This window comes from Lycium ferocissimum, unplaced genomic scaffold (assembly GCF_029784015.1).
Source record: "Lycium ferocissimum isolate CSIRO_LF1 unplaced genomic scaffold, AGI_CSIRO_Lferr_CH_V1 ctg657, whole genome shotgun sequence".
NCBI classification, from domain to species: domain Eukaryota; kingdom Viridiplantae; phylum Streptophyta; class Magnoliopsida; order Solanales; family Solanaceae; genus Lycium; species Lycium ferocissimum.
The window spans coordinates 126248-141160 of NW_026726405.1; the positions used below are offsets into that span (position 1 = coordinate 126248).

The 14913-nt window shown below is 36.2% G+C and overlaps 1 protein-coding gene across 1 annotated transcript; it reads left to right on the plus strand.

Annotated features, from left to right (window-relative positions):
- Positions 1-11890: 11890 nt before the first annotated feature.
- LOC132045387 (non-specific lipid-transfer protein 2-like) lies at positions 11891-13397 on the plus strand. The gene is made up of 2 exons (XM_059435977.1): positions 11891-12308; positions 13178-13397. Exons 1-2 carry the CDS (start codon positions 11974-11976, stop codon positions 13185-13187), a joined length of 345 nt encoding a protein of 114 aa, XP_059291960.1. The 5' UTR covers positions 11891-11973; the 3' UTR covers positions 13188-13397.
- Positions 13398-14913: the final 1516 nt, after the last annotated feature.

Here is a 14913-nt window from a genome sequence, read left to right on the forward strand (position 1 = left end):
TCATACGTATCAAGATGTTGTAATACCTGCCAGAGTTCAAGTTCACCTAGGATACATGTCTCTTATAGCTTTCATAGGGTGAAGCCATGTACTAATAGATCTTGGATAGGCCCGATTCGATTTTTGCTATTGAAGTGATTAGGTTTTATGTCTCCTCCTTTATGTATTTACCTTTCGGATGTTAATTTATGAAGTAGGGCTCCAGGCCAAACCCTATGTTATCCAAGGTGAATTTAGTAGAGAAAAGTAGGGGGAAGCATTTAGGCGCCATACGAAGGAGGGGGAGGAGGAGGGAAGAACAGTTTTCTTTGACAAGCTGACTAATCATCACTTTGAACGCTGGTGATGTCATGGACCCCATTTCCCTACCCTACCCCCCCTGCGCCCCGCCACCCCTCTTGATTTTTTGGGATGATAGTTTTTCGTCTATATTGTTTTGCACTTTCATGGTCTCGTAGTTTTTGTATGAGAAAGGATGTTACAGTTCCTCATCTGTTTGTAATTATTTTCTAGACACAATTTTGCTGTGACAAAAGAAAATAGAAATTTCAATATTTCGGATTTGAAAATTTTAAAAGACCAACCCAAACAAAGAAAGAATAAGAAAACATATTTAATTAAAACCCCAAAAGTCACCCCAATAACCTCTTAAAGAGGTTTACCTAATTATTTCAGAAAAAAAAAAAAAAAAGATAGACATAAGATCTTGAATTTCTAAACGTAAATTAGAAAGGTATACCTAATAACCATCGCATTATATGATATTCTAAGCTTGGCTAAAATTAAATACTATAGTACCAATAGATGAATTGGATGCTTTATTTACAAAAGTCTTCTCATTAAAAGCGATCTTTGTCAATATATCCTTTTCCAATGACCTACCATTGTCGAAAATAAGTTAAGTTAGTGATATTAATCTTGTACCAGTCATTTGAATGTATTTCTGTTTCATGCCCTGAGTTTGTCAATCAGCTTTCTTTTCTAGCCAACAATTCACAATTGTTCTTGATAGCAAAAGTTATATTCCAGTACCTTACGGAAAGCACAAAAGTTTTCTAGAAAACGATGAGCATGCACGATAACAAAAGGTTGAACATAACAGAATTTAACTATTGTACTCTTAGTTGAAATATAGAATAATCGCAGTATTAATTAAATTTGTTCTAAAATATAATATTAAATTTACTTTTAAAAAAAAAAAATGTAATCTTCATAAATACGCAGTATATTATACCAACCGTATATAACCTTATCATGTTAATAAGGAGAGTGACACAATGTTGGTTTTCACTAGGATTTTTGAAAATATTCTACAAATATTTTCGGCGAAAAATGTTGCAACTTTTCAGCCAGTTTCTTAACAATGTAAATTTTAGTTCTAACAAATAAGAAATTTGTCTTTGATTTACAGCGTTTCTGGGGTTAGTTTCATGGTTACTCATTCAACTTTCTGTATCATGAAAGTGAGGAAACTATTTTTTATAATAAAGTCGCTTAGTTTTGTCTAATTAAGTACACATGACTTCTACCGTTAGTGTGAGAGGCATATTTGAACATTTTTAATTGTTCATGGGTATATTTATTGATACATAAAATAATATTGGAGACTTAAGCCTATCGATAGGCTCAGGAATGAAATACACTAATCACATACTTTAGGATATCTTTTACCTATTTTCTTTAAAACTATGAAGAATGTGAAAGAAGGGTATACCATATTAGCTTGAACTAATTCCTCCTGTGTTCAGTATATCCAAACAAGGGCGGATTTAAAGGGGAACCCGAACACCCTTGGCAAAAAGTTTCACTTTATATATAGGGTAGTTTCTGTGTTTATGTACATATATAAGTTTTGAATACCCTGAATAAATGCAAAAGGTTAGCTCAAGTCGTCTAGGGAGTTCAAAATTCTCTCTAGCATCCAGGTTCGATTCCTAGGGACAATTTTTATTTTTATTTTTTAAGTTTAGCTTTTATTGTTTTTTTCGAAACCCCTAAATAAAAATTCTGGATCTGTCACGAATGCTGAAGGACAAATTTTCTTGAGCATTCTTACAACATTGGCTCCAAATAGAGTGCCAGGTGGGTGGATAACTGAATTACGAAGTGCTCTGAGTTGTTGGTGTGGAATATAAATGGTGAATGCTGATGTTGTTCATACTCTGCAATGGATCAAATGAAGGAAGTGGTGCACTACTAAAAAAAGGGTATTTTTCGACCAAATAATTTCGACCTCATTTTTTGGTGGAAAAAAAATTGACCACATGAGGTCGAAATTATCAGATTTTTTTTTTTTGGATTTCGAAAAATTTCGACCGCATGAGGTCAAAAATTATTTTTGTACAAATAATAAATGAGAAAAAATATTTTTAAAAATTAAATTATATAAATAAAACAATTAATTTTTAAAAAAAATATTTCGACCGCACGCGGTCGAAATAATGAACTTGTAAAATTCCCCAAACCTCAATCGGGCCATTCTCACCCCCAACAGCACCAAAACCCTAATTATATTAAAACTTGCACCCCCACCACACCCCTACCCCGCCGCTGATGCTCCATGCCCACCACACCCCTCCCCGCCACTGACTCCCCAACCCCACCACCGGCCCTACCTCCGTCGCGCCCTTGTCGTCCGTCGCCACTAAAGGTAAGTCATTTTTTTGCCATTTTTTTTCAATCTTATTTCTATCATTATTAGTTACATTACTTTGTAATTTTAGTTTAATTAGTAGATTAATTATATTTATTGTTAAAGATTGCATTTGTAGCTATTTGTTAAAATTTTACTAAGTGTAAATTGAAATTGAATGTTGTTGAAATATATTTACTGCTTTCATTGCCTTCTATTGCTTTAAATTCTCTATCAGATCTGACACTATTCTCCATGACCATGTATATTATTCCCGGACTAATGTGTATTGTCCTTAATTCTGTTTCAGTTCAAATTCTTTTTCTCTCTTGAAAATAAGTGACGGAAAGTACTTTTCTTTAATTCTATTAAGATATATAGCTATAGTACTGCATATATAGCCAAGGTCTTTATAATTTGTGTTCTTCTAACATTATGTACTTAATCTAGTACATATTTCATAATTTAAATAATCTACTATTTTCCCGGTTAATGAACAAAAGCACACGTTGGATTCTACATTCTTGATTTTCAAATTTTCTTCATATATGGACCATTCCTACTTTATGCTGGCCTAATGTGTTGTGTCGTTCTTTCTTTTTTGTTGGATTTGACCCCGAAAAGCTTTTGAATCAATACTAATGAGTATAAATGTTTGAATGTAGAAAGTAGTTTATGGTTGTTTAACTTTACGATGTTTAAGTGTTTGAATGTAGAATGTGTAGTTTATGATTGTAGAAGTACTTTGATGAATTGGACATGTTGATGAATTGCATTGTTGATTTGGTTGATGAATGAGATTGTTGTGGGTCAGGCTTTGTAAAAAGTGAAACCGAATGTCGGATTTTTTTTCCAGATTTTCGACCTCATGAGGTTTAAAATTCACCCAGATATTGATAATTTTTGACCTCATGAGGTCGAAATTGTACCCACAAATTAGAATTTCGATCGCAGGAGGTCGAAAACCTGGGCAACATTTTGAATTTCGACCTCATGAGGTCGAAATCTGGCAACAATATTGCTAATTTGAGGAATCTTACAAGCTCACCTGTTCTCTTAGGTGAATATTCAGTAACCACTGGACATTAGCTTTGAAATTTCCCATCATAAATCTGTACTCTATTCATAAGAAACAAAGGCTTATAGAAAGAGGAAATGGTGCTTACATTGCTTATTGTACACTAGCTTTCTGGCACATACTGTACACGACTTCTTTGTCTTTTTTCGAGCAACTAATATGAGCTTCTAAGAATGTGTCAAGAGATTTGTTTGTTTAAGCAATTAGTTAAATGGTGCTTAGCTTGAATGTGAATTCTTCATTGTTCTCTGATCTTTTTTTGCTAATTATGATACCCTTTTTGAGAATTATGGTAATTATGGTTGGTGATTCTTTTACTAATAACATATAAACTAAGTATTAGTTTAACAAGTTCAAACATTGTGCTATTTGTGTAGATGGATTCTCGTAGATGGATGTACAATAGATCTTATGATGATCCATTAGGGATGAGGGATGAATTTATAGCCGGTGTCTATGCTTTTGTTGAATACACAAAGTCACTTGAGGATTTTACAGTTCATGGTGTGGTTAGGTGTCCTTGTGTTAAATGTGAATGTATGAATTACGAGACCCCATAGCTTGTTACGCTTCATCTGTACGAAAAAGGCTTTAAAAGTAATTATACAGTGTGGACTAGTCATGGGGAAACACACAACAATTTTGGTAGATCTCAGAACTTTGAAGTCGGTGAAAGTAGTAGGAGGGTAGAACGTAATATCCAAAATTCTAGAATGCACGACATAGTTGATTAATGGAAGACTTATTAGTATTCGAATACTTAAGCTTCCATTTGTATTACAAGTTATGCTTGTTGTGTACTGCTGATAATTTTATGCAATTACGAGTTATGCTTGTTGTGTATTGTTTGATAATTTTATGCAATTATGAGTTATGATTGTTCAAGCTTGGGAAAGGATTTCCTCAAATATAGTTTTGTTAATTATAGGTGGACCTGCAATTATGAAACAAATATCAAATGAATATTCAATGACAATATTAGTTTCTTCACTCAATGTTAATATACCTTACCTTATGTTATCTTTTCATCAACATTGGCTTCATAAACAGCTTTTGATCTTCTTTGAATGGAAACCTTTAATTTCTCTACTCTGTCCCTTAGCTGGTTCTCTACTCGAAAACTTTAAATAATATTTGTGTAAAAATAATATTTTCGGCCGCGTGCGGTCGAAATTTTTTATTAATATTTAAATAAAAAATAACTTTTTCGACCTCAGGTGGTCGAAAAATTTATTTTCATAATTTAGGTAGAAAACTTATTTCAACCGCGTGAGGTCGAAAAAAATTTCACCCTAGCTGTTAGCGACCATGCCTTGTGGTCGAAATTTTGGTCGAAAATTGGCCTTTTTCGACCGCGTGTGGTCGAAAATTTTGGTCGAATTTCACTGTTTTTTTAGTAGTGGTGGCTGCTTTATGGGGTGCTATGATCAATTATACATCGTAAGCTAGGAAGTGGATATTGTTTAGGAATTCAACTGAAAATATAAAGTTTATAGGTACATGGGGCAGTTGGCCAAAAGGCTATATTGAAAAGGTTTTTTTTTTTTTTTTTTTTTTTTGGTGAAAGGAAAGAGTATTATTAATCACCAGAACAACATTTACAATGCAGTATACTTCTATCTATGCAAAATTTAAGAGAACAGAGGCATCCTCCTTCTCAGTATACTATAGCTATATACCTAACCTATGAAATACCAAACAAGCTATCTATCCATTGCCTACCAAGTCTTGATTCCTTCTTCCTTTTTGTGTGTTTATCCCTTATGAACACCTCTTCCTTCAATCTTTCATAAAGCACTCGTGGTATAGGAACCTTGCAATTCCACACAACATCATTTCTTGCTCTCCAAATGTTGTAAATCATTCCCACCATAGTAGCAGTGATGAACTCCCTGCTGTTACTCCCTTTCCTTGCTCTGTTCAGTCTTCTCCATAGCCCCTGCACTGCCTAGTTTGTGATTCTCAAACCAAGCCACTGCATCATTAGGTCTACACACTGTCTAGAGAAGACACATTCAAAGTAGAGATGCTACAAGCTCTCACTTGCATTGTCACATAGCACACATTTGTCCTCATTGATCACCCCTATTTTCACCAATCTATCCCTTTTTAGCAGTCTACCATGTGCTACTAACCAACTAATAAAACAGTGCTTAGGGACATTGACTCTACTCCAAACCCATCTGCTCCCTTGCCACACTGTCATGTTGCCCTTTCTCCAAGTATATCCACTTTTAATGGAATGCTTCCCCCCAGGCTTTAACTAATCATTTCCTGTATAACCCTGTTGATATTTGCTCTTTATGCTGCATATCTTCCTCTAATACTAACAACAATCCTTAGGAGGATTGTAGTCCCACCAGCTTTGTCCCTTTAGGTACAAATGATCAATCCACTTCACCCACAGGTTATCTGCTTTTTGCGCCACATTCCATACATATTTGGCTATTGCAGCCTCATTTCATACCATACTATCCAGTACCCCTAGTCCTCCCATCCTTCTAGGTCTATATGCTAAATCCCATGCTACTAGAGGAACTTTATTGCTGACTTTCTTGCCATCCCAAAGAAAATTTCTACACGTTGCCACCAGTTTCTTCATGACTTCTTTTGGTAAGATGAAAATAGAGGCCCAATATACATATATCTGCTGCAATACAGAGTTTATCAGTTGAACTCTTCCAATGTAGGATAAATATCTAGAGCGCCAAGTTCTGATTCTTGCTCTCATCTTATCAATAAGAACTTCACAATCTATAGCATTGATCTTGTTACCAGATATTGGCACACCCAAGTATCGAAATGGAAACTTCCCTTTTTGATACCCTGTCACATTGCATATGTCCTCCAGCACCCCTTGGTCCATATTAGCACTAAATATGTTAGATTTTCCAGCATTAGCTTGTAGCCCAGAAGCATTAGAAAATGTCTTTAGACCGCTAAGCAGTAGCATCACAGATTGATAGTCACCTTTACAAAACAGTAACATGTCATCTGCAAAACACATATGGTTCAACTTCATGCTCCTACATCTGGTATTGATACCCAAAGTTAGGCATCTCACCTACCCTTCTAAGTATTCTAGATAGATATTCCATGCAAATAACAAAGAGCAAGGGGTAAATAGGGTCTCCTTGTCTTAGTCCTCTCTTGCCCTGAATACAGCCTACAACTCCACCTTTCATTGCAATGCTATATTGAGTAGTACTCACATATTACATTACCCAGTTAACAAATATAGTTGGGAAGTTCAAGGCTTGTAACATTTCCTGTACAAACTCCCATTCTATGGAGTCATAAGCCTTCTTAAGATCAATCTTAAATAGGCAGCTCTTAGTAGTGTTCTTCCTCTTGTATAACCTCATTAGGTCCTGACAAATACGAATGTTTTGAACTATGGTCCTTCCTTCTATGAATGCACTTTGATTGTCAGATATGATAGATGGTAGCACCCTCCTCAACCTATTACACAGGACCTTAGAGATAACCTTATAGATTGTATTGCAACAAGCAATAGGTCTATAGTCTCCCACCCCTATCACATGTTTTCCCTTAGGTATCACAGTAATAAGAGTTGTGTTCAAGGCCTTTAGCATTCTCCCTGCCCTGAAGAAGTCCTGCACTGCACCAGTCACATCTTCATCCACCACTTACCAACTATCCTTGAAAAATTGGCTACTATACCCATCAGGACCAAATGCCCCTTATCCCCATGGATTGCCCACAGTGCTTGTTTGATCTCCTCTGCAGTAACTGGCATTTCAAGTTCATTTCTCTGCACATCCAGCACCACATCTCCCTGTCTAACCAGTTCTATGTTCACCTTATCTCTCATTTCCAATTTGGAACCTAACAAATGAGTATAAAACTCTACAAAGGCTTGTGCTACTGCTTGTGGCTCAGTATGCTCCACCCTTTGACTGTCAGTAATAGTAAATATCCTATTGCTATTCCTTCTAGCTTTTAGTATAGCATGAAAAATTTTAGTAGTCTAATCTCTCATAATAAGCCAATTAACCTTGCTTTTTTTTTTTTTTTTGTCTAAGGAACATCTCCTTGGCTTTGTATAGCATGGAAAAATTTAGTATTCTGATCTCTCATAGTAAGCCAATTCACCTTGCTTTTTTGTCTAAGGAACATCTCTTTGGCTTTGTTCCACTTTAGGCATCCTTGTTCTAGTATCTTTTTCTCCTCAATCAGCTGCACATATGTAGGATTACCCTGTAGCCTAGTCTGGGCCTCTTCCTGTTTGGCCTTCTATTGTTCAGCTTTGACCTCAACTTCACTAAATTTTGCTTTGTTCAGCCTTTTCAGTATTCCTTTCATCTTGTTAAGCTTACCTACAAGCTCAAACATCTTAGTGCCCCTCTTGTTTGTGTTCCACCCATTCTGCACAATCTTTATGAATTGTGGTCCAGTTTCCACATGTTGAAATACCTGAATCTATACTGCCCTTTAGAACCTCCTTCCCACCTTATGATGCCAGGTGAGTGGTCATATAATCTAGAGTTCATAAAATGCACTTCTGATGCAGACAGATCATCTACCCATTCATGATTCACCAGTACTTTATCAATCCTACTATAGAACCTTCTTTGTACACACTGTTTATTACACCAGGTGTAAAAGGCTCCTGATGATCTTAGCTCATTCAAATCACAATCTAAGACACCCTGCTTAAACTCCCTAATCCCTGAGATGGTTACTGGACTCCCCAATCTCTCCTCCCTTTCCAATACACAATTGAAATCACCCATAATTGCCTATGGGCTAAGCACTTGCCCCTGAATTCTCCTCAGGTCCTGCTATAATGGTCTCCTTAGCGCCCCATCATTGAAAGCATAGACCATTGTGATTGAGAATCTATTTTATGTGCCTCTATGTATGACACTACAATGTATCAAATGTGTTGAGCATTCTATAATGTTAACCTCATATATGTGAGGCCTCTACAGTAACCAAATTCTACCACTAGGATATTGGGTGAGATTAGTACTATAAGACCACCCACTACACAAGTTAAGAAAGGCATTGTGAGCCTTTGCCCTCTTAACCTTTATTTCCAAGAGGCCAAAAAACTCCACCTTAGTACTTTGCATAAACAAATGTGTTTCCTTCTGCTTAGTGGTGTTATTTAGCCCCCTAGTATTCCAAAATCCTACACTATCCATGAGGATGGGGGCTTACCCCCTTCCCCACTCCATTTTCAGGTACCTTACCACTCATATCCTCATTAGGATTGGAAGAACTAGGCCTACCTGGTATAGTTTCATCTCCACCAGCTCCATCACCTTGGTTATCCCCTAATACACCAAACCTATTTGTAATTTGGACATTGTTCTGTCTTATTCCCCCACCTCTCTTGACAAACCTCCCATACCTAAAACCTTGCTTCCCATCCCCTTTTGGGTCACCTTTGTCCCCTTTATCAACCCCCTCAGTTCTACCTCCGGGCACCTGAACTTGCATTTTGCCCTTCCTCACTTCCTCCTCCTTCAAGAACTTCCTACATTCACTTGCTTCATGCTCATAATTTTTGCAGTGTGGACATAGAATAGTTTTCCATTCAAACATGACCTCCCGCTCAATTGTGAGACCAATCTCATTCTCAAATGACACTATACTAGGATAAGTATGATTAATAGTTACCTCAACCAACACCCTAGCATATGTCAGTCTCTCCTTCATAGTAGTTGCACTATCAGTTCTGAGGGGTTTCCCTACTAAGCCTGCTATCTTTGCCAAAGCCTTAGGCCCCCAGTATTTGATATCTAACCCCATCAGCCTTATCTACATTGGAATTTTCTCCATTTCCTGATCCTTTGTAATCACCATTCCAGGCACCCAAGGTTTCACAATGACAGGTTTTCTATCAAACATCTGGTATCCCTATTCCACAGCCACAGTTTTTGACTCCATCGATTCAAATCACACCATGAACACCCCTCTATTAACTTGTGCTACTTTTGAAATCCCTAATTGGCCCCAAATGCATTTGTAGAATCCTTCCATCACTGTTTGTGGTAGATTAGATCCTAAAATGTAGCATACCACCGCCGTGTTCCAATACGCCACCTCTTCCTTGCTATCCTCCATTGTTATTCGCACTTTATCACTATTGTCCTTAGCAATCAACTCCATTCCCCTAGGATTAGGGCTCGAAGCCATTACATTAGTCCAATTCTTGTTCGACTGCTGTGTAGCTACATTAACTCGTGTAGCCATTGAATCAACCATGTCAGCCCATAACTTAGGACTGCTCATCGCCACCGCTGCACTTCCACTATGTTTACCACTCGTATTTGTCGGTGTCATTAGACTCACCAGGTAATGCTTGAATTCCTTGGATTCCATTGATGCTTTTAGTTTTCCTTGCATCCATCGTTAAGGGCACTTTCTTCCCCATCAAAATCTGCTGAGAATTTGGTTGGTTCATTGTCTTCCTCCCTCCATTCTTCGATTTTCCGGCCAGTAGTGTTAATTGAGGATAACCGTTTTCTAGAGAGAGAAAGTCTTTTCCTTTTAAAGTAATGTTAATACATTTTATATTGAAAAGTTATTTTGCCAAAAGGCCACAAGTGTTCAAAAATTAGTGCTTTGGCCACCATTTATGGCGTCAGCATGTCAGAGATGCGATGTGTCAAATCCCATCCCCAAAGTTTTAAAAACTACACTTTGGCCCCCAAACCCCAACATTTTACTACCCCAAAAAAAATTTAAAAAAAAATATTTCCCTCCAAAAGCTCATGATTTATCCACTTTCAGATCCCATTTCCGGCGAAAGATCCGGCTTTTCATTAGAAAATCAATCCCCAACGACTTAGTATGGCGTTGATTACAATCATAGATCATAGCCGTAGTCTATTTTCGATTTATTATGGCGTCGATTAGGTCATAAACCATAGCCCTAGTCTATTATAGATTTATTATGGCGTCGATTGCAGAATATATCATAGTAGGTGGTGATTACATGGGTGAATGGGAGGAGACCTCAAAATGTTGGAATTTGATTTCTATGAGTAAGGTGACAAGATGATCCTGATAGTGATGACGAAGTGTGTACGTACAAAAAAATAAAAAAATAAAACCATAAATCCCAAACCCCAAATTGCACAATGACGGATGGTGGATAGGTATACCATAAACCGATCGTCGTCAATAGCTAAAAGTTATCATTTAGGCCGGACTTCACGCATGGTCAATAATTTTCCACATGTCATGTATAAACCAAGGACAATGTTTGTCTAAAAAGCCATTAGTAAATAAAATAAATAAAAGGACATGCCGCTATTTAAACATTATAATACTTCCACGTTCACATAGGTGAGATCTGTCAAGGATACTCCTTCAACTTTAACGCTCTCCACTCACACGAGCTGCATATTTTTTTTTGTCATTCTAATTCTTTTTTTGAATTTTCCTTAAAGAGAATGAGAAAAGAAGTTCTTAAACTGAGGCATTAGTACACTTAATCTTACTAGATGTATCTGCTTGGAAGATGCCAAAGACAAATTGATGATCAAACTTGACTTGGCAGATGATTCCAAGCCAGATTATTGTTCATGCCTTGGCTATGTGTGTATTAGTGATAAGATTTTTCCCCCCACGTATTAGTGATAAGATGGCCAACTGACAAAGATAACACATGCGGTTATAAATTAGACTTTTCCCTGCAAATTAAGGCATTTGTTATCATGGAAAACCAAATAATAGAGAATGTGATTTACTGACGAAAAGTCTAATGGTACATGGCTAATTGGAAGTCGCGTAGAGGGAGAACTTTGGAAAGCCAATAGAAACTTTTTTCTTTTATAAAACAAAAACTGGGTTAAATTCCATAAAGAAAAATAAAATAATATTATCCACCTATCTAAGCTTGGTTGGTCAGAATTATCTTACATGTGCCGGTGATGAAAGATAATAGATACACAACAAATAATTAAGGTGCGTGCAAGTAAACTGATATGAATATAACTATCGTAAAAAAAAAAAAGACGCAAAAGATGAACCTACTATAAGCACATATAATGACCGAATTAGATTTTTCATTGTGAAAAATACAATAGTGGAATAAAGTTATTTTTTTTTGCTCTCACAGACCCAAGTATACCAACTAAATTCTCAGTACTCCTCCGTTGGCCAGCTATCAATTTAGTTTCAATTTCCTCTCTATAAAAACCCCTCAAGTCTCACTACTTTTTGTACCCAACACTCCTCAGACTATTCTCTCTTCTCTTATCTTCTCTCAATTATTTTCTTAAGAATGAAAATGGTTGGCAAAATTACATGTTTCGTGGTTTTGTGCATGGTGCTGATTGCACCTCATGCAGAGGCAGTGACCTGTGGCCAGATTCAGGTCGGCGTGGTTAATTGCCTCCCTTATCTGCAGAATCGTGGCCCTCTCGGCGGCTGCTGTGGCGCCATTAAATATTTGCTGACGCTTTGCAAGACAACACAGGAGCGTAGAAAATCATGCGGATGCGTGAAAACAGCTGCTAATACTATAAAAGGCATCGATTTTGGCAAAGCCGCTGGTCTCTCTGGTGTTTGTGGCGCTAAGATTCCTTTCGAAATCAGCCCCACCGTTGACTGCTCCAAGTACGTTTTTCACTCTAGCTTCTTTCCTACTTTTTCTGTCTCAATGTAATGGTGTTTGACTGATCATGAAGTTTAAAAAAAAAAAATCTTTAAAATTTATGGTCTAAAATAAGTATTTATGTGACCATAGGTCACATTCATTAAGGGTAACATAACGATTTTTAAAGTTAATTTGTTAATAAATATAAAAAGATGTCATTATTTTTGTAACTGAAAAGGAAAAAAGTATCACATAATAGAGGGAGTAATATAATTATCTTGGGCAGTGGCGTAGTCATATATAATTGTAATTCTAACTTGTGACCTAAAATAACTTTTGAACCACCTTTAACCCAACATTAGAATTTTCCCTTATGTTAAAGAAAAGCATGTTAAAGAAAAGCATAATAGAGGGAGTAATATAATTATCTTGGGCAGTGGCGTAGTCATATATAATTGTAATTCTAACTTGTGACCTAAAATAACTTTTGAACCACTTTTAACCCAACACTAGAATTTTCCCTTATGTTAAAGAAAAGCAAGAATTTATATTTGACCATAATTCTTTTAATCCTTCTTGCATTGTATAATTATTCGTCGAAAGGGATTCAATTCGAATCCCCTTCCGGCCTCTTTCTCCCCTGATTATGGGATAAAAAAATAACAATTTCCGCTATTACATATTGTTTTTTATCGTCTAACATATTGTAAATGGAATGGTTATTAAATTAAATTAAATAATGGCGCTACACCAATTATAATAACTTAGAAACTTCAAATGTCCTGGATAATTGAAATTGGAATTGGTTGATTAGTGAGAAAGATCTTTACTGTACATTTATATAGCCGGTAAGTTTCTTGGTTGATGTTGATTAAATGAGGCAATGCAGGGTCCAGTGATGCTGATGAAAGAGATCTGTTTTCCACACCGTAATTTTGCAGTAGCGCAATCATGTGTGGAGAAGAATAAGATTGGTCGAGTTTGATGCTTCTTAATTATGGATTGTGTCCATTCTCTCTCTATTTTTCTTGTGTGTCTTTTCAAGTCATAGTCAAGTCTTGTAATAAAACTTTGGAGGTTGCTTGTATTACAACCCAATCTTAATAATATATGTTCTATCTTATTAAGTTCAGTGTCTAGATCTTCCATTGTTTTAAAGGGTGATCAAAGCATTTTACCTCCTATAGGGCAACACGTAAGTCCTGAGGGGCTGATCATAAACCCTATATATTTAGTCCTTAATATTATATAAATTGATGTTCTAGGAATATATATTCAAAAAAGGTAGATTGTAGAAACTTATAAAATAAGAAAAAAGATATATATATAGAACTGTTTTATCTAGAAAAAGACTAACCAAAGAAATCATTACGTCAAATATAAAGTACCATGACATTTTTGGCACGCTTCACCTCGAAATTCGATCCATAAACACCTTGTAAGTAACTGGTCTCATCCACGATTTCATCTCTATTCCATTTTTCCTTAATTTACATACGGATAAAAAAATAGGTGACCACCTTATATTCTCTTTTGAGATACTTATGAATAGAAAGTTGTGATATGTATGTTGGCAATAAGAGTCAACTCATAAAGGGTGTTGTAAAAGTTCATTAGGTAAATACAATAATTTTAGTAATTACAGTAACTCTATTATAGTTTTCTATATAAGTATATGTACTTTGTATAACGTAATTAAGAAATGCACGAGAGATAGAACCCACATATTTTCAATGTTGTCTTCTCTCACAATCAGAAACTAGAGTTTAAACTAGTATAGGAGGTTGATCCAACACATTGTGACAATCACCACCGACCAGTAACTCCATTCGCAATTCATCCAGTCTTTCGCTTCCGCTACAGGAAAAACCTGTAAGTTTGTATGTTACGATTATATTCTATCTAATTAGTTTAGATTAATTAGTTTCTTCATTGGTATCAGAGGCGTATATTGATTTTTTCGTCCGAAAACATATATAGAAGAATTCTGAATTTTTTGTGTGATAAACATAAAATTACGTGTATACATTTTATTTAAAAAGAAGTTCTGACAAATTAATGAAGTTGGGCTACAGGCCCAATTCTTAGATTGCTATGTAATATTAAGAAAATGGGCCTTCAGAAGTCGTTGGGATTCTTGCTTTAAAAGCTGGAAAAACCTTTTCTTTCGCGGATTGTCCTTCTTTTGGGGGTGGTCTTTCAATTATGCCCCTCAAATTGGTGGTCTTTAAGTTTTTCGAAAAAAAAAAAGGTGCGCCCCGAAAAATGCGAGGTTCTGGGTTTAAGCCCCCGGTCAGGCATAAAAATAAAAATAATTTCGCAAGACAAGACTTTGAGAAATGTCTGCCTTATGCGGCATAGGTTGTCTTACGGTATAACAAAAGTTATGCCGAATCTGGCATAGGTTGCTTTAAGGCATTAGTTATGCCTTAAGACAACTTATGCCGCATAAGGCATACTTTTCCAAAAGACTTGACTTGCGATTTTTTTTTAATTTTTATGCCTGAACCGGGGTTCGAACCCAGAACCTCATAATATTCTAAGCGAAGGACAAGAATTAAAGACCAGCAATTTGAGGGACAAAAATTAAAGACCACCCCGAATAAGGGTCATTCCTGTGAATTG

Bases quoted from the DNA above. Each gene is read 5' to 3' on its own strand.
- LOC132045387 (XM_059435977.1), top strand. From the start codon at position 11,974: ATGAAAATGGTTGGCAAAATTACATGTTTCGTGGTTTTGTGCATGGTG.